Source organism: Engystomops pustulosus, chromosome 9, assembly GCF_040894005.1.
Source record: "Engystomops pustulosus chromosome 9, aEngPut4.maternal, whole genome shotgun sequence".
NCBI classification, from domain to species: domain Eukaryota; kingdom Metazoa; phylum Chordata; class Amphibia; order Anura; family Leptodactylidae; genus Engystomops; species Engystomops pustulosus.
The window spans coordinates 87,487,688-87,508,105 of NC_092419.1; the positions used below are offsets into that span (position 1 = coordinate 87,487,688).

Consider the following 20,418-nt stretch of genomic DNA (forward strand, 5'->3'; position numbering starts at 1 on the left):
ATCACTTTATAACAGGGCTTAGGGAAATTTCACCTTGGGATTAGGTCGTGCCACATTTTATTGGTATGGGGGAGTCTGTGACAAATATATAAGGATATTGCACACTGCTACAAGAATACAAAGAATACAAGAATAATGCAACTTTCAGGCTTCCCCTGCCATGTATAACTTTTTGACATTGCCAAGGGAGCTGCACAAAATTATTTTAGTCTATCACAAGGGATGGTCTAAACTATTTTTTTTATGTTTTATAGCAGGCATGCTATAAATACAGTGCACCTAAGTACACCTCAGAAAAGATGACTTTCCCAGACAAATTTACTTTTAGTAAAGCATGATGCAGCTACCACCCAAAAAGTCAAATGAAACATTAAAATTCTGGCCCTGAAAACACTCCAAAAATCTGAGCACATCTATTGGTAAAAAAATACCCCCTTTGTGAATAATTTTTTCTTTTATGTATGTTGTATGGTCTTTTCATAATGCTATATATCTCAGTGTTTTACTCCTGCTTTCTCGACGACCAGAAAAAAAATCAACCCTTTTGTCCGATGTCTCAGAGTACCTCAGAAAGCAAAAAGGTGGGCAGCAGCAGGGTACTGACAGGTCCTTATTGCCTTTTAGACTTCAGTAAACGAACAGATTGCTGGGATACCGGAACAATGGGGTAGATTTACTTACCCGGTCCATTCGCGATCCAACGGCGCATTCTCTGCGGTGGATTCGGGTCTTCTGGCGATTCACTAAGGGAGTTCCTCCGAAGTCCACCAGGTGTTGCTGCTGCGCTGAAGTCCGCCGAGGCCCGTCGGAATGCACTGAAGTACACCGTCCTCCGCTGGGTGCAGGTAAGCGCGAGTCCAGCTACACTTTTATTTTTTTTCAAAATGCGGCAGTTTTTCTGAATCCGTTGGGTTTTTCGTTCGGCCACGCCCCCGATTTCCTGTGCGTGCATGCCGGCGCCGATGCGCAACAATCCGATCGCATGCGCCAAAAACCCGGGGCAATTCAGGGAAAATCGGCGCAAATCGGAAATATTCGGGTAACACTTCGGGAAAACGCGAATCGGGCCCTTAGTAAATGACCCCCAATATGTCTGAAAAGTGTATATGGTGTCCTACAAAATGTGGACTTCATTTGTGGGGGGATTTAGGAATCAAGTTGACTCCCCTTATGACAATAAATAAATATACCACCAAGTATCAGGAACTGTATCTCCCTGTCCCTTATTGTGGAACCATCTTATCACTCAAGTCCACCAATATTTTGGTGGACAATCATATAAATGTTATAATTTTTATTACCATTTCTCTATTATAACTATTGACAAATAAGCTCCAGAGATGGAATGTTTAAAACCCACAGCTGCATTCTCTAGCCTGAAGAAAATGTTTATTTATGCCTATAATCCATCTTAATAGCATAGAAAGGGAATTTTAACCTTGTTAGTTAAACTGTAATTGACTGTCAAGTAAGCTACAGGAGTAAATTATATATGACCACATGTCACAACATAGTTATAAATAAATCCTAACCGGTCACAGGAAATACAAATGTTTTCCTGGTCGTGTCCCAAGTATTAAAAATATTCCCTAAAACTGATGATAAAGCCAGAGCTTTTTTATAATTACAAAATTAGTTTGTAGAAGTTGACATCTAATATGCCAATTACCGTGTCATGGCTGTTCACTTGCAGGTTTTGCAACCTGTTTCTAATAATGTATGATTCTGCTTCAAGTGAGAAGCTCAGTTGACTCTTCCATTGGAACCCAGCATTATGTAGTTGTACTTTATTGGTTGTTCTACAGAGGGAGCTTATCACTAATCATTGGCTAATAAATATGTTGTATTATTCAGTCATTGCCCAATAGCCTGTTCTGTTGAAACCAACAATTTTATCACTTTTGAATTTGGATAACTATTTTGATACTTTAAACTTGAAATGGGAGAATCGGATTCCTATTGGAATATCCGATTTTTTTAAGAGACTGGAATACACTGAAACTGTTTAAATAGGAGTGTTTTACCTGTCGGTAGAGAACCAGATGAAGCGCTTGGTTGAGTGCAAAATGTGTGGTTCAAAGAAGGTTTTAATGCTTTTTTTTTATAGTTTTACCAAAAAACTACCTTTTTTAACTCTCAAAAAGAGGTCTCAAGGGTCGACAATATATGTCCGAAACATACCTATTCAAATAGAATTTCTTGGTTGTTGACCATCCTGTATAGCCCCTGACTATGTCCTGCTATTATTCTGCACTTGCCAATCAGCACATCACAGTCTAGGGACACCTTGCAGCAACATCCAGATCCTTCTATCTACATTCAAGTGTGAATAGCAGAAAATCCCTTTAGAATTCACACTTCAGTTTAGCCATTGTCAATGTTATTCTGACTTATTCAGTTTTAGTTTTTTAAAGTTCTTTACACTGGATTTTTCCAATTGGTTTGCTGTATAATAACATGGTTCTTGCCTTTACTTTGAGGTTAAGGCTTTACTTGTATGAATTTCATAACCCTTGATTCTTGGGTTCTCTCTATGCCTTTACTAGATGGGAATAACCCTCTCGCACCTTCAATCTGTAGACCTATGTCCTAATTAACTGAGACCTATGCAGCCAGGGTGTGAATCTACAGTTCTCGCTTTAACAGCAGATTGTGGTACATAGGGATGTGGCTTCCAAGAGAAGAGACAACCGGACCCAATGTTTGAGTTACGCAACCGCCAATCTGGCAATATGTCTGGGTCACCTGCCCAAACCCAAAATCAGGGCCGCTCATCGATATCCAAGAGGATAAGGTCGGAAATTATTGACCCAAGTCTTCTGCAGTCTGGGGAAGGAAGTGAAATTATCAATCACAGGGCATTGATAATAAATCACAAGGCACAGAAATGTGTCAATACTATTCAACGTAAAATGAACCACACAGATGAATTGTTCATTTATATTTTGTATATTGACTAAAGTGGACATGTTTGGTATCATTGGAAACGTGAAAGCAATGGGGTCAGGCTATGCTATAAAGTAATGTTAAAAGCAATATGGTTTAAAGTAATACTTTTCAATTATTGATGAAAAACGTAAAAAAAAAATAGGTTTTCTATTTTTGCCATGTATCCTCTTTTAAAAATAAAAAAATATATACTAGCTTTTTTGGATACCAATTAAATTGTTACTTGAGCTGTAAAGAAGGAAAAAAAATATTTTACTTAAGTATTAAAAAAATTCAGCTTAAAACTAGTGATAAGTGGATCTGTTGAAATTCGTATTTTTTAATCCAGGATTTTTTAATTTGAATTTCAACTGGTTTGCTCATCACTAGTGGGCTTAATATTTTAATCCGACACCGATTGTAGTTTTAAATGCATCTGGCAAAGTTGCCAGCGGGCACTTACCCCGTGAGGGGGCGAGAGGGGAGTTCGGCCAAACCCGGCCTCAGGTACGACACCAAACTTTGCGGTTCTGGTTCGCTCAACACTACTTACAACAAAGTCACACCAATAGGTGATATTTAGCTGTGGTTATTCAGGCATCAGAAGCCCTTGATCCTGAAAGGGTTGAGTAATTTTGGATATGTTCTGCCTGAAAAAATCTGGTCCATAGATTATCTGTTTTTATTATCCATTTGGGAACAGAGTATCTACATCTAGTGATAAACATACATCTAGTAGTAAATACAGTACTATAAGAGTGACCGTATATAGTCTCACGGAAATTGTCCCTGGTCATGAACCTCTTGTCTTAGAAATTCAAGTGTGACTTTCTCTCAAAGATGACATGTTTATGAAGACTTTTCACGCTGTAGTCCCATTTTATTAACCAATTTTGTTTTCCTAAATGGGGAGTTTCATGGCTTAAATCTGAGTAAGATGTTTTGTGTTTTATTGCTTTGATCGGTTACAGAGCTTAACAGAAGACAGACTTTGTAGTCAAACTATGAAAGATTAGGGTAGCATCGCGAATAGAGCAGCAGAACCAGTCAGTCAGATACAGATACAACCCAAGTGACACCTTGCCACACTATCTGTGAGCTTCTTGCTGTTCCATTCACCAATTGAAGGGATTAGATGGCTACAACTGAATGTAACTTGTGAGGATTGGGAAAACTCAGCCATTTCAATAATTCCATAAACCGCAATGTACCTGTTTTTGTTTGGCTACTTTTATGTAGCCTTTTCTCTTGACTACCATGAGAACGACCATGCATTCATGGTGTATATCCTTTTTATGTGAATGTCCTTTTAGGTTTTGTTGTGGCTTTTTGGAATGGTACAATCTAACCCTGTGTCTTAAAGATCAAAAGTACTGGAGGTCCCCTACTTAAGAACACCCAACTTACAGACGACCCCTAGTTAGAAACGGACCTCAGGTATTTCGTCATTTACTTACTTTGGCCCTAGGCTACAATAAACAGCTATAATAATTATCAGGTGTCTGCAAAAATCTGGTTCTTATGACAACCCAACATTTTTCAAATCCAATTGTCACAGAGACCAAAAAAAATTTGTTTGGAGTTATAATTAGAAAATATACATACAAATTCAACTTAAGAACAAACCTACAGAACTTTCGTAGTAAAGTGGACTTGAAGTTCTTGCTTTTTCTTTCCAAAATACAATCCTAACTGTTAATAAAACTGAAAATGTTATGAAGGGAATTGATTTGTAGAGAATTGGTATAACAATAACAACAGATATTTGTGATTCTGGTTTCCTATATTAAACACTAGTTTCAGGCTATTTTGTGTCAAATTACAGTCTGATGAAATTTTCTGAGAATCATATTTTAGATTAAAATTTATTATTATTGAGTGTTGTTATATGTTGTCGATTTTGACTCCTAGTAACTGTATGGATAATTTCCTGTCTTCTGCCTGGCTTTTCGGCATCACAATGGCATGTTAATTATCACTGTGATTGCATCTATTTGTTTTCCTTTGTGTCATCTTTTTCCTCTTTCCTCCTTTTCAAGCTCCAACTGACAGGCATTTGTGAATTTTTCAATAGAAAAACCCCAATTTTTTTGTCTTTTCCGCTATTGTTTCTTCACTACCTCCGTGGCATCTATACACTTCCTCTACCACTTCCTCATTATAGAGCTTTCACATCTATATACAAATAGCAATAGACTTAAAGAAAACCTACCACCACTACCTCAATAGATTGATCGGGTGGCGGGTTCATCTAATCTATAGTAGGATAGCCCTTGTTAGGACTAATCCTTTAGTCCCCCATTTCTTTTATAATTTTTAATTGCCGTAATATGCAAGTTTACTAAAGAGGCTACTGGGGTGAGGAGTAGCCTTGAGCTGCAGCTACTTCATGCCCCAGTAGCCTCTTAAGATCCACCTACCAATCCATGTTCAGAGAGCAGCTATGAGGAGCTGCTCGCACTCGCCAATGAAGCCATGTTCTGCACATGTGCAGCCGCTTTGGAGCCAAGACCACACAGCTGCCGGCGTGCACTCTGCGCCTGTGGAGAACCTGGCTTCAAGGACAAATGTGCGCTGTTCCTCGTAGCTGCGCGCTGAAGGTGGATTAGTAGGCAGATCACAAGAAACAACTGGGAAGTGGAGTAGCCACGCTGTGTAGCCTCAGCTCCGGTTACTCCACACCCCAGTAGCCTATTTAGTAAATCTGCATATTAGGGCAATAAAAAAATTATAAAAGATATAGGGGACTAAAGGATTAGCCCTAACAAAAGCTATCCTACTATACTTTAGATAAACCTGCCCCTGGATTTACCTTAATAGAATTCCTTTAATTATTGGTTCATGGGCACCATTACATTTGTGACCATGCCTAGTTGTCCTATTAAGAGGTGATATAAGTTGTTCACAGATGTTTTTTATTTGCCTCTATTTGTCATTGACACCCATGTAAGAACATGTTCAGTACAGTTGCATGTTACATTTATAACAGAAAAACAATGTCCATCATTGGCCAGTATATGAATGAATAGAACTTACATCACACACAAAACTTTGGGGGAGATTTATCAAAAATGTCCAAGAGCAGAACTGTTCAAGTTGCCATTAGCATTCATAGCTTTCATTTTCCCATAGCCATTTATAAAAAATGAAAGTTGCCAAATTATTGGTTGCCATGAGCAACTAGAACAGCTTTACTTTCAGACACTTCTGACAATTCTCGCCCAATGAATTATGTTGTGAATTTAGCACTTCATGCACCTAAAGAGGACCTTGCAATTCTCTGGAAATAGCTGATTTAGTATTGTATTTCCCCCCCAAATAACGATGAGACAGTTCTTCATATAGTTTTACATATTTTTTTCAAAAGTGTGTGGCAAAATAGGCTTGGTGACATACTATTGCTCAGATACTATTTACCAGATTTATGAAAAGTAACTTTTTTGTAAGAAAGTTCCAAAATTTGACCAAATACAACAGTTTTTAATATCAGTGCCTAAAGTTGTTATTGTGTGATCATGTAAATAGTAGAGCATTTTTATTGGATCACTTACATACCAGAGTTTATGAGAATCTGTGAAAAACTAGTGACAGACTAATGGGCGTTAACGTCTGTTTTCTTTCTGTGTAGAAATGTTTGGCCTCTCTGGACGGCCATGAACAAGCTTCGAAAATGGTAGCTAGCTCATGACCACCATTGGCTTCTATTCTGACCGGTCACGGTGCACCCTGCACAATACAGTTCACTACCTCTCAGCTCTGCCGAAACAGACCACAAACAGGGGGAAGTTTGTTGCCCGTTTCTGCACACTACTTCTCCAAAAATTTGCACCAAATGTATTAAGCAGTAACCAACATATTATAATTATAATTTTGTGCAAAATATGCAGAGTGATACGCTTTTGATAAATCGGCACATATTTTATTCCACATCTCTACTACTGTTTTTATAGTGCCAAATATTTGGAATTTACTGTTTCAAAAAAGTCAGGACAAGTTTTGACTGGCCCAATGTCTCATATTTCCGAATTTAATTTCTGTACAAATAGGACTAGTTCCGGCTGTGTAATGCACTTATACTCTTGGACAGCTGTTCTCCCATATCTTGTTAGGTTTATGAGCACCTGGGTTCCGGCCAATTTAACTGGGAGCTGCCCAAGAGCCAACTGCAATGATGCCCTTATCAGCATGTGGTTGTGGGATTTTATTATATTAAATCCTGCTCTGAAGGTGTATCACTGAATTATTAATCTGCATGTTCAGGACTTAAAAATACACTTTCAGAATTAAATTCATCTCTGGGGCTAGAAAAGCTCGATTCTATGTAACCATTCAAGAATATCCAGCTGTTTCCTGCAGCAGAAAAATATCGGCTCTATGTGGGAATGCAGAGTCACTGATCATCTTATTAGAAGATGAAATAAACATGAATTTTATACAAAATGTGGCTATAAATCAAATCTACTATATATTTCCCAGGTTGCTAACCTCTAATCCAGCAAAGTCAGAAAATTAAAAATAAGAAACTATCTGGCCTAAGTCCTTATGACTTCAATAATAGTTCTGAAGTTTTATATGACTTTTGATATTACCTATTTTTATTGGCTACACTCATCCAAATAGTTGACTTTACCATTTTTGGTTGCATAATAATTCTATACTTTGTTATATACATACATTAAAACCACCTGACTAATATTATGCAGATTTTAAAGTAGTCGACCTTTTGAGTCATGGACTCTGCATGACTTCCAACTAGGTCACCATCTACATTTGCTCTCTTGCCCAGTTCTGTTGCTCACAGTAGAAAAATAGGTGCAAAAACACAGGTATATAGGTGCGCGCTGCCCCTAGAGCTAAAATGTAACAGTAAAGCCCAAGATGTGTGTTAAAGGCTTTATTTTTATGGATAACGCGTTTCGAGGACTAATTGTCCCCTTCCTCAGGTCCAAAAGCAACATACACTAAAAAACATTGGACAAAATAAAAAGGTATCATAAATAAATGGGTACAAAGAAAGGCGTAAAATTGTGGTGGCGAATAGAAAAGTGAAACAAAATCAGAAATACATACGGGATATAAAAAATCACTCCAATATATACAAATTAACTTAGATAAAATTATAATTATAGTTTCAGACACATTTTTTTTCTGTCCCAGTGACAATTGGATTTTCATGGGAACAAGGATAATGAATAAAGCTTCATTACAGACACCTTACAGCTGATCATTGCAGCCTGGGACTAAAGTTACATCCAGTGGACGGACTGGCCCACCAGAGTACCAGAGCATCCTCCGATGGGCCCTGGCTCAACCCAATACTGAACCCAAGAGGTCCATCAGAAAACAATACAATTTGGAGGCTGCTAGAGTATATTTCCTGGGAGATAATAAAGAGTAGGCCCCCAGATTGATTTTCTCTGGTGGGCCTAAGGAAACCCAGTCCGACACTGGTAACATCCAGAGAGCTTCACCAGAGGTCACAGGGGGCAGAGGGGTCCGTCTGTAACTAAGGGTCGTCTGTAAGTCGGATGTCCTTAAGTAGGGAACTGCCTGTACAAGTATGTATATTTTTTAACTGGAAAGTGGGGTCCCATACCGAAGCCTGCTATGGGGCCCTGCCTTTTCATGTTACACCTCTGTTCTCCGTTATGCCGTTATGTTTTGGAGAAAAATATTCTTGTGTTAAGTGTGTGGACAACATATTGTTCAATATACTGTATGTAATAAGCATGCAAATTCAGGCAAATATTATCACATATGTTCTTTAAATATTGATGAGATTATATTTGGTTATTTTCTAAATCTCCCTCAAATACACCAACATTAGAAGTTCCATTGCTTTTCTAGGTTTAGGTTGATAAGATTGTGAGCCCCATTGGGGACAGGGACCGATTTGGGAAGCTCTGTGCAGCACTGAGTAATCTGTGTGCGCTATATAAATAAAGAACAGAGTTAATTACTATTCCTCTTCCATACAGTAGGGTTCCCATATAGTATAAAATGGAGATAATTAAAATGATACTGTCATTGGTAAAATACAGGCTATAGAAAACGACTGATCTTGTGTACACAATTTGCTGTAATGAATAAGGTATGTCTTGTTTTGTCAGGATATTTCTTGGCTAATTGTGGCAGTTTTCCAACAATTAAGCAATCAGCGTTGAACATTTTGCTACTCTTTTGTTATGGAAGTGTTCTGTGTACCTTGAAACCTGAAATGTGACTACACCGCTTCCAGTCCAGTGCTTATTACAAGGATTTCTGGGACTTTATTGTATAAGAATTTACTTATTATTCTAGACTGTTAATTGAAAAAGTATCTATTGATTTGTGCATTTCTTGGCTACATACAAGTGATTGGTATCCAGCCAAGTAGCTGGTAAAAAAATGTTTTTCTGTTAACACAAAGTCCTCCAGTTTTATGACAAAAATGTAAAAAGGAGTTACAAAATGTAAATCTAAATTTTAAAAACTACATAAAACATAGTAAACCCTTTAAACGGATTTATAATAATAATTCTTTATTTATATAGCGCGTAGAGATTACGCACCGCTGCACAAAGCATGACAAATTGGTCCCTGTCCCCATGGGGAACACAATCTAAACAACCTAACAGTATGTTTTGGAGTGTGGGAGGAAACCGGAGGACGGAGAGAACATACAAACTCTTTGCAGATATTGACCTGGGTGGGATTCGAACCCAGGACCCCAGCGCTGCAAGGCAGAAGTGCTACTCATAATTTTAATCTCCAAGAATTCTGCAGCATCTTTATTAATAACTCCATGTTGTACCAATTTTGTTATACCAATTGGCGGCCTGATCCTTTCACTATCCAAAAAGTGTTTGCATTGTCAGACAATACAACCCATGGTAATAATCAGTGGTTAATCTGTTCCTAAATTTTTAAGGGATAGCACAGGGATCTCAGTAAAGATTGTAACATCCATGTCAGCGTCATCCTCTGTCCATTGAGGAGGCACTGATTGTATTGTTGCACCTTTCTGCACGACTGCAGTGTGACCACAGTTTTAAGCAATGCAGTTGGGTTGGTTAGCCTTCCTGCAGCATTTACTCTGATTCATTGTTAGTTAACCAGTTATGATTGACAGCTACTCACACTTGTCACCTGCTCTCTGTGTTGTCCAGGTCTCTGAGATCTGGCCCAATCACTATTGAGGTTAGAGTTCTGGGATCACATAAGAGTCCTGCCCACCCTTCCAAGGGTGCTGACCATAGAGAGCTCTTCCTAGGTCTTTGCTTGTGACTCTGATCATTGTTTTTCTCATAGACCAGTGGTGGCGAACCTATGGCACGGGTGCCAGAGGTGGCACTCAGAGCCCTTTCTGTGGGCACTCAGGCCATCACCAGAGAGGACTCCAGGTATCTTCCTGCAGTCCCAGACAGCACAGGACTTGCTATTTTACTACTGGAGGATTGGGAAGGTGTGGACAGATCTGGATTATCATTGTAGCTCTTGCTCCGGCCTTGACAATTCTTCCTGTTTATGGGACCCTGGGGGTAGCTACAATGATCATCCAAATTTCTATTATTTTCTGCTTCATTGGTGTCCTCACGGTGCTGATATCAATGAAAGCTGTGACATAGAAGGGAGTATAAATCACACATTAAATTTCTGTGTTGGCACTTGGTGATAAATAAGTGGGTTTTGGGTGTAGTTTGGGCACTTGGTCTCTTAAAGGTTCGCTATCACTGTCATAGACTGTAATCTCTTGTGAGCAGGGCCCTCATTTCTATTGTTCCATAAGACTGTTCATACTCTGGAATGTAGTATTTTATTTGTATATGTCCCCTATGATTTGTAAAGAGCTACAGAATATGGTGGTGATATATAAATAAAGATGCGGATTATTATAATCATCATTTTCCTGTTATCCTGATCCTTGGCTCTTGTCCTGACCACTCCTCCGTTTTTCGATTTTGTACTTTGTTTGCTCTGTTTGTTGTGACCTGACTCCGGCGTCTATCCTTATCTGTTAGTACTGTTTTTTGTCTATGTGTTTTGCACTTTGGTGCAGAAAGGGATTGTCGACCAGTTAAGGTGGTTTCGAGTATGTAGGTAGAGCAAGATTGAAGGGTTCAGACTCAAAGATCATTGTCTTCTATAATAATAATAATAATAATAATAATAATAATAATAATAATTCCTTCTTTTTATAGTTCACATAGTGCACAGAGCTTGCCAAATCGGTCTCTGTCCCCAATGGGGTTCAAAATCTAATCAACCTACCAGTATGTTTTGGAGTATGGGAGGAAATCCACGCAAACACAGAGAGAACATAAAAAACTCTTTGCAGATGTTGACCTGGATGGGACTTAAAGCCAGGTCCCCTGTGCTGCAAGGCTGTAATGCTTACCACTAAGCCTCCATGCGGCAATAATATTTTTCTATCCCCCATTACAAAGACAGTGCTGAATTCTTATTCAATGAGGAAGGCAAGTCTTTACCATAACAGACACACATTGGTGACAGGTCCTCTTCGAGACTGAAAAATCTTACATGTTACTGACAATCTTTCACTGTTACATGACAATTCAATGCAAAGGATCTAAAGAATGTGTATCTGTCATGGAGCTATAGGAGAAAAGGAGTAAAATTTGCAGTAATGTATTGTAATTGGAGATGTTTCGATGTAATAGATGGCTGTAGGAAGCAATGACAGACCCTTTGAAATGTATCTCCAGGCGTCTGTTATGTCCTATGGAGAATCAGACCACATATAACAACACCTAAGTTACTGATGGAAGGTGTCATAAATACTAGTAGATAACAACAGATGTTTCATTAGGGAAAAAAAACCTTATAATTTTAGACAATAACTGTCGGCACATATTTCTCAGATATTTCCCCACTATTATAGACTGGAGTAGCGTGTAATGGATAAACATAAAACGATAAAATATGTATTGAAAACTGCACAAAAGCGCACAAACATATCGAAATAGTAATAAAGCAAAATAACTAAACATTCCTTTCTATTGGTGCTCAAGGCTACTCTTTTTACTTTTTATAAGAATCATTGTGTCATCAGCTTAGATCCAGAACACTTCTGCAGCTTAGATCAATTCAATTACAAAAACAATACAATTCACTGCTATTCCACAGAATGCACAGTAACAACACAAAACCCACCAATGACAAATAACTTTTTAATAAAGAGTTCCTGAAATTCCAAAACTATTTGACAATAGATAAACTAGAAACTTTACAAATAGTAATATTTCTGTACAGTCAGTTATCGTGGGCTCAAAACAAGCTGCAATATATATATATATATAATATATATATATATATATATATATATATATATATATATATATATAATGTTCACCACTGATATTCCGTAGAAATAACATGGGACATAACTAAAGGGTGGGGCATTTATACACCTAATAAAATGGGAATGGTTGGCAATCAACTTCCTGTTTGTGGTCAATGGTTATCAAATTCCTGTTTGTGGCACATTAGCATATGTGCTCAAGATGGGTGTTGACCATGGTGGCCATTTTGAAGTTCACCATTTTGGATCCAACTTTTTTTTCCAATGGGAACTTATTGTGAATTTCACAAGAAAAACTGTGTGCTTGGTTTTAACGTAACTTCATTCTTTCATGAGTTATTTACAAGTTTATGACCACTTATGACCACTTTCAAGTGTTGCCCATTGTGTTGCATTGCCAATGCAACGTTCTACTCCCACTCTGGACACAGTGATAGCAACACCGCACAAGCTTCCGTTGTTTCAGATGCTACACATCTTGTATCTTCACAGCATAGACAATTGCCTTCAGATGGACCCAAAGGTTCAAGCATTATTATATGAGCAGTTCTCTGGAAAGTGGATTGATTCTCGTGGACCAGTTGAATGACCACAAAGGTCTCCCGATCTGACCCCCTTAAACTTTTATTTTGGGGTTCATCTAAACGCTCAAGGCTCTTTGGCTGTTCAGTGCAGTGGAACCAAGATATTAGTGTAGTATCATGTGGCCCCTGCTAAAGTCAACTCTACTTCTATTAAAACAAACTGTTCTGGTGATGTCACCTAGACACTCTGTATCCAGGTGACATCACCAGAACAGATCACTTAAAGGGAACCTGTTACCAAATTTTATCCCATTAAACTACCAACACCCTCAGGTAGGGTATTAAATATCTCTTGTAGAACTTCCTCTTTTATATGAAATCTCACTTGTTTACCCAAAGGTTAAGGATATGCAAATTGTTATTATGTTTTTTATACCTTTTTTTATTTTGTGTAGAAGGTTTAATAGTCTGATTGCACTTACAATACATTGCAATACTATTGACAGTATAAAGTTGACAGCCAGTATATTAAATCCTGCCTCCGGCTTAATATACCGGTCACTACAACGTACAGTAACATTATGGTGCTCCTATAAGTAAAACTCTTAGTATAATGTTTATTGCCAAAACCCACTATGTCAACAGGAAACTGTGTCAAAACTTACAGTTTTCTAGATCTCTGCTTGCTGTCCTGCTATAGAAAGCTTCTATGTTTACTTCCAGTGGACAGAATTCTGACCATGGTCACACAGGTGCACGGCTCGTTAGTATCACAGAGAGTAATCAGAGCTGTGTGATATAACGAGCCGTGCACCTGTGTGACCATCGTCAGATTTCTTTCCACTAGAAGTAAACATAAAAGCTTTCTATAACAGCAAGCAAAGATCTAGAGAACCATGAGGAATTCATACAGAAAATATATTGTTAAATTGTATAACTTCTTATAACAGGAATAATAACATTAATTTGCCGTAATGGAGATACCCCTTTAAGTTTGTTTAAGTAGATATTTGGAGACCATTCTTGGAATGAGTCGGAAGTTCTTAGGCACCTGGCCTCCTGGCTCCAAGGGCTAATAATTTATTCATACCCCTATATAGATGGGTCCCATCCCAGTATCCTTCAGAAAGAAACTCTCAGCCTGTGTGCGTGAGACTTACAGAATTCCAGGTGATGTCAACGGCAGTCTGACGGATACCGGGCTGGGACCCAGCTACATAGTGGGCGTGAATAAATTATTATCCCTCAGAGCCAGGAGGGGCTCAGGAGTACCTCCCATTCATTAGCATTAGCATTAGAATATACTGTAAGTCCATATTTCTACAAAAGCGATACTCAATACAGTAATAAAAAATTTTTATAAAGCTAAGAAGATGGGTTGAGTTATATGACTCTATCATCAGTTTATCTGATGGTAGATTTCCTTTAATCTGTCTTTTTTATGTATCTTTTGGCATAATGGCTTTTTCCTGGCTTGTTTCACTGTGGATAATGACAAAAATATAGCTTCAGCCATTATCTTCACAAGGTCTTTCGCTTTTGTTTTTGGTACCAAAGTAGATTCATGTCTGGGCAGAGAACCCGACTTTTTCCTGAGCGTTATGATGGCTGGACATTCCCGCCTTGTTTGTACATGCGTATAATTGATTGTACAGTCTAACAAGGCACCTTCAAGTTTGTGGAAATTGCACTCAAGGATGAACCAGATTTAAGCAAGTCCACAATTCTCTTCCTGGTATATTGAATGATTTCTATAGACTTGCACAAAGAAGCAGTGTGTTTCAGGTGTGCCTTGACAAACTAACAAATGTGTGTCTCTAATTAACTCAGATGTTGCCACTAAACCTTTACTGTATTATGTTTATTGATTATGTAGATATTTGACAGATTTTCTTTTTCCTTTAGGAACAGTTTTGTAAAACTTGATGTATTGTATATTACTTTTCTGTTTGACTAACACAAGATTACATGTGCAACCGTGCTTAAAGTTTGTGTTTTTCTGTTTTCTGTGCAGGGAGGACTGATCGCTTTGCTTTTACTTCTGCTAATTTTCTCGGTTGCATTGTTTGCTCAGCGTCGCTGGCACAAGCGGAGAAGAATTCCACAAAAGAGTGCCAGCACTGAAGCCACCCATGAAATTCACTATATCCCATCTGTTCTGCTAGGACCCCCCTCTCGGGACTTTAGATCATCTAAATTGCAACCTCATAGCTCAGTTTTGAGAATGTCTATTCGAGAGACCCCAATTTTGGATGATTATGATTGTGAGGAGGAAGAAGCTCAAAGATGTACGGAGCGAGGGAATCAGTTGGATAACACAAAGCAAATGACTTTAGAGAGAAAAGAGAAGAGAAAAATACAAAAAAGAGGTAGGTGGCTAGAAAATTATTGACTAATTTTTTTTTTTTTTTATTTTGCTTAAAACCACAAATATACCCCCCAAAAGTACTACAATATTTAGCATTTCCAGAGATCCTTGCATGCCTGAAAACTTTTTAACTCTTTATTTGGCAGATGATAACTATGTTAAATATACCCTTAAAATATATCCAAAGGAAAATTGTATGTAAAGAGTTTAAATAAAAAGAGCTTAAAGAGTAATTGTCATTTCAGAGGATTTATGATATTGTGTGTGTGTGTGTGTGTGGGGGGGGGGGGGTTGTGAACATTTTTCTAACATACCGTATATACTCGAGTATAGGCAGACACAAGTATAAGCCGAGGCCCCTAATTTTACCAAACCTATTGACTTGAGTATAAGCCGAGGGTGGGAAATGCATTGGTCACAGCCTCGTATTACAACTTGACACCATCAGTTAGGGTTAACGAACTATACTCTGACTCTTTTTCAATTAAATACCTAGGTATTCAACTTCCTGGCAGATCTTGACCAGACGTTCCTACTGAACTTCCCTCCCTTACTGCTAGGTGATTTCCAGCAGGGCTGATCTCCAGAGGTGGTCAGGAGGCTTCTTCTCCTGGTTTGGTAGAGATTATTAAAATGAATGCCATTCCCTGCCTTCTTTATCCCTTACCCATCAGGACCTTCTTCCTTTCTCACCTCAGTATAGAGGATGTTTTCTGCCTTTGTCTGGTCTAATAAACCTCCAAGACATAAAAGAAAGATTTTACATTACCCTAAGATTGTGGGGAACATAGCACTCCCCTGCGTCACACAGTACTACTACGCCTCACATCTAAGCTTGAATTATTGACTGAAGGCATAGGTGATCAGCATTTCTCCAGCCCCCCCCCCCCCTTATCATGTCTTCCCTGGGTAGAGAGGAAATGGTGGCAACCACTAGCCAAACACCCTACTATCTACACAACCCTGATGGCCTTTAACAACTGCAGATCCAGGGCCTCAGTGTCACCTGCAGGATCGCCTCTTACACCTGTGTTGGGGAACTCAGATTTCCCTACAGGGGTCACATCTTCAGTATTTAGACAGTGCTTGGAAGCAGGACGCGTTATGGTCTGTCACTTTGCGATATGGAGGCATGGTACAGAGGAGACAACTTAGCAGCCGCACTGGATTTACCAAGAGCACCCCTTTGGCAGTGCCTACAGCTCTACCATTAGGGTCCTCCTCAGCATTCCATATATGCTAGTTCAAAAGGTGTCAACTCTGTGAAGCTGTTTTCTCTTTACCATTGAGTTGTAGAATGAATCAATAGAGTAGTGTGTGCACAGCGGTCTGTGTGTGTGACACGGTTGTGTATTTTGTGTTGTTTTGTAGAATCTTCCTCCGCATGCTGTATCTCTTATACAGACAGTCCCGTACTTAAGAACACCCAGCTTACAGACGACCCCTAGTTACAAATGGACCTCTAGATGTTGGTAATTTCCTGTACTTTAGCCTTAGGCTACGATGATCAGCTGCAACAGTTCTCTAAAATGTCTGCAATGAAGCTTTATTGTTAATCCTGGTTCTTATGACAACCCAACATTTTTAAAATCAAATTGTCACAGAGACCAAAAATAATTCTGGCTGGGGTTACAATGATAAAGGAAGGGGACCATGGATAACAAATATAGGAAGATTCATGGTGCATAAGACAAAAGACAAAGCATTAGTCCCGGCATGCAAGTCAATCAGGTAAGACAGTGGTTAGGTAAAGGATAAAGCATATGTCCAAAGATGAAGTCAAATAAATAAATAATGTGAAAATGAATTCATATTACAATAGTGTAAATCAAGTAATAGTTGTAAGGACAACCAAAAAATCCACTGTTACCTACATAGTTAGTTGGTCAGAGAGAGCCGGGAACTAAGGAGGAATCCCCACGCGTTCCGCCTGTACAAGCAGGCTTCCTCAGGGGTAGTGTGATTTTTTGGTTGTCCTTACAACTATTACTTGATTTACACTATTGTAATATGAATTCATTTTCACATTATTTATTTATTTGACTTCATCTTTGGACATATGCTTTATCCTTTACCTAACCACTGTCTTACCTGATTGACTTGCATGCCGGGACTAATGCTTTGTCTTTTGTCTTATGCACCATGAGTGCTTTTTAATGGTTTTTAATCAAGTTAATGAGTTGTTTAATAAAGATGTATGAACTTATATTTATGGACACCCTCTTGTATTTACTTTTTGTTCTTGTATAACGGGTGTTATTCAACTACTCTTCTGGCCCTTCCTTTCTTATTGTAAAAATATAGGAAGATTATGACAGTCACAGTGCCTGGATCTATGAGTAGGTGTCCGTGGTTTATCATGAGAGATCTTCCTTTGGCTTTGTTACATTTTCCTTGTTTAGTGAGTGGTGTATGGTGTGCATGGAGTTTTTATCAGTATTTTGTCACTGCACTTTCAGTTTTTTTTTTTTATTGGATTTACCTTTGCAACAAATTACACAACAATATATAATGACAAACACTTATAAAAATACATGTCAACAGTATCTTTCAGTATATACAGCTCAGTCTCTGGGCTACGCATAGGATAGGTTCATTGCGTTTATTCTTAAGTTGAATTTGTATGTAAATCAGAACTGGTATATTCTATAATTGTAACTCCAGACAATTTTTTTTTTCAAAATTTTTTGCTGTAATGGGACCAAAGATTATCAATAAAGCTTCATTACAGACACCTTACAGCTGATCATTGCAATCTGGGACTATAGTAACATCCAGAGAGCTTCACCAGAGGTCACAGAGGGCAGAGAGGTCTGTCTGTAATTAGGGGTCGTCTGTAAGTCGGGTGTCCTTCAGTCGTGGACTGCCTGTATATCACTTTTAGCACTTTATGTTAATCTACCCAGAAGGAATGAAAACAGTTTGGAGTGACATGCCTCTGCTCCATCCTGGCAATTTCACCCTTGGACCCCAGCCGGACATGTCATTTGAAATGTCACTATGGCACATAAGAAGTTTGTTAAATTGATCGGTAACTTTCAGTAATCAGCTGAGCTTTCCATTAGACAGCTATCATATATAAGTGTATAATATATATGGTTCAGATTATATATAGTTTCTCGCTAATTCCTTATTTTTAATAACTCTTCTCAATCATGGGATATTTCTGTCTGGGTAATGTGACTGCAGGTTGCCTGACTGACAGTGTGGGACAGTATGATATCTTGTGTAGGAGGCATTGCTGGAGGAAACATTCAAGTGGATTTATTTTTAACTTTCATCACATGACATTCACTTGATCATCTGAATAAAGCTTCTGCAAGAAACCCTTACAGATATTTTTAAGTCGGAGGTAAAATAGTTGGGTACATGTGATAATCTTTATATGTGACATATACATTTATCATTGCCGACATTTGTATTTTGGATTTGGTGGAAAAGGAACTTTATTGAAATTTTGTTGAAATATTGTCATGAAGGATAAGCAAAGTCTTCCAAAGTGTGATGACTTTGCTGGATTCCAATATTATGAGTATTTACGGACCTTGAACATCAGTAACATGCATTATAGTATATAGTCGAAAGATGTTTAGTTTTCACTTTATTGTGCTTGTGGATGCTTTACCTAAACAGTGATCGTGAGGCTGCACATTTACTATATCTTCTCTCATCTCTATCCTAGGCCTTATGCACTCCACCGTATTTTGGGGCCTCAAGCTAGCCACACAAAGTGTGGCTTGCTCATGGCCCTCATTGAATTCTATTGTACCCGGTCATAGTGTGGTAACATATGGAGCATGCATGCTGTCACACCATGTCTATGCCAAGTAGCCAGCTCACCCCACTGATTTCCATAGGAAATGAGTGGCTTAATCCCAGCAGGAATAGGACCTGCCCTGTAATTTCCTATGGTCATCGAGTGAACAGTGTCCTCCTGCCAATGTCCACCTGGTCGTACACAGGGCCTGTTTGTGGCCCATAATGTACACAATTGTGCATAAGCTTACGCTAGTAGACTGCTATCACACAAATGTATGCCACGCCCAGACTGGGACCCAGGCATAGCATACATTTGGCTGAATAGGCAGAGCGGTGAGCGCTTTTTTACTCTCCATACTGAGACATGCTGCTGGGCTGTACAAACGACAAAAGACAGAGCATGTTCTATCTTTTTTCCGTGCCATGCACAATGCACTTCTATGGCGGCCCTATGTGTGCTGCCATTTCTAAGGCTAGCATACAGCCACCATACATGGTCATGTGAAAGGGGCCATAGACTCTGAAGCTTTATATAATAATAATAATCTTTATTTATTTAGCTCCATTAAATTCTGTAGCTTTTGGAGAACATATGCAAATAAAATAAGACATTATAAGAGTAATAAAAGTCATATGAAACAACGGCCCTGCTCGCAACATCTTACAGTCTATGAGGTTGAGGGGGTGACACAAGAGGTATAAGAGAATGGAAGGGAATGGAATAAATAAATAAATAAGAAGGTATAAGGGAATGGAATAAATAAAAAATGTAATAAAAGTGCTGCTGCTTGAACCAAATATCAACCACCATCTTATATACAAAGTCCAAAGGCAGAGACTGCAGAAAAGCCTGGAGCCTGGTACCTGGCATTTTCCAGATAACAGATGGGGGGAGCACCCAGAACTGGTTAAAAAAGAGTTAAAGGAAACCTAGCACATGATATGGTAGGTGTAAGATGGAAATACCGAGCACCAGCTCAGGGTGAGTTGGTACCGGAGCTTATTTTTGTTAGTGTCCTAAACTGCTGCATCGCGGTTTAAAACACTTTTTAAACTTTATAGCCGAAGCTGCTTCGGCACAGTGGTACACGCTCGGCTCACCATGAGCGCGACCATGCTCGCGCCTACATAGGAAGTGAAGGAGAGCCACGCACGTGGTCGCGCGCTTGGTGCACCAAGTGTGTACCACCCTGCGCCGAAGCAGCTTCGGCTATAAAGTTTAAAAAGTGGTAGGTTTCCTTTAAAGTTGCATGGAGTCAGCAATTGTGATAGGCCTGTCTAAGTATATGGGTTTCAAGAGAATGTTTGAAGCTTTTGGGGTTGCGTATTAGTCTGATAGTCCAGTGTAGGCATTCCAGAGAATTGGAGATTCGGATTAAGGAAAAGAATAATCTATCATTACTGGAGGGTTGAAGAGAATGGGATGAGCAATAGAGTGAAATAAGAGAGGAGAGGAAGGTTCAGCATTATGAAGAGCTTTGTGATTAAGGGTGGTTAATTTTGGAAGGGGACGGGAAGCTAGTGCAGGGACTGGAATT

General features: G+C 38.8%; 1 protein-coding gene across 1 annotated transcript in view; it reads left to right on the plus strand.

Annotated features, from left to right (window-relative positions):
- ASTN2 (astrotactin 2) overlaps nucleotides 1-20,418 on the plus strand; it is a 377,384-nt gene that overhangs the window by 99,373 nt on the left and 257,593 nt on the right. Inside the window, exon 3 of the mRNA XM_072124956.1 lies at nucleotides 14,768-15,122. Coding sequence (XP_071981057.1) covers nucleotides 14,768-15,122 — 355 coding nt within the window. The remainder of the gene's footprint in view (nucleotides 1-14,767; nucleotides 15,123-20,418) is intronic.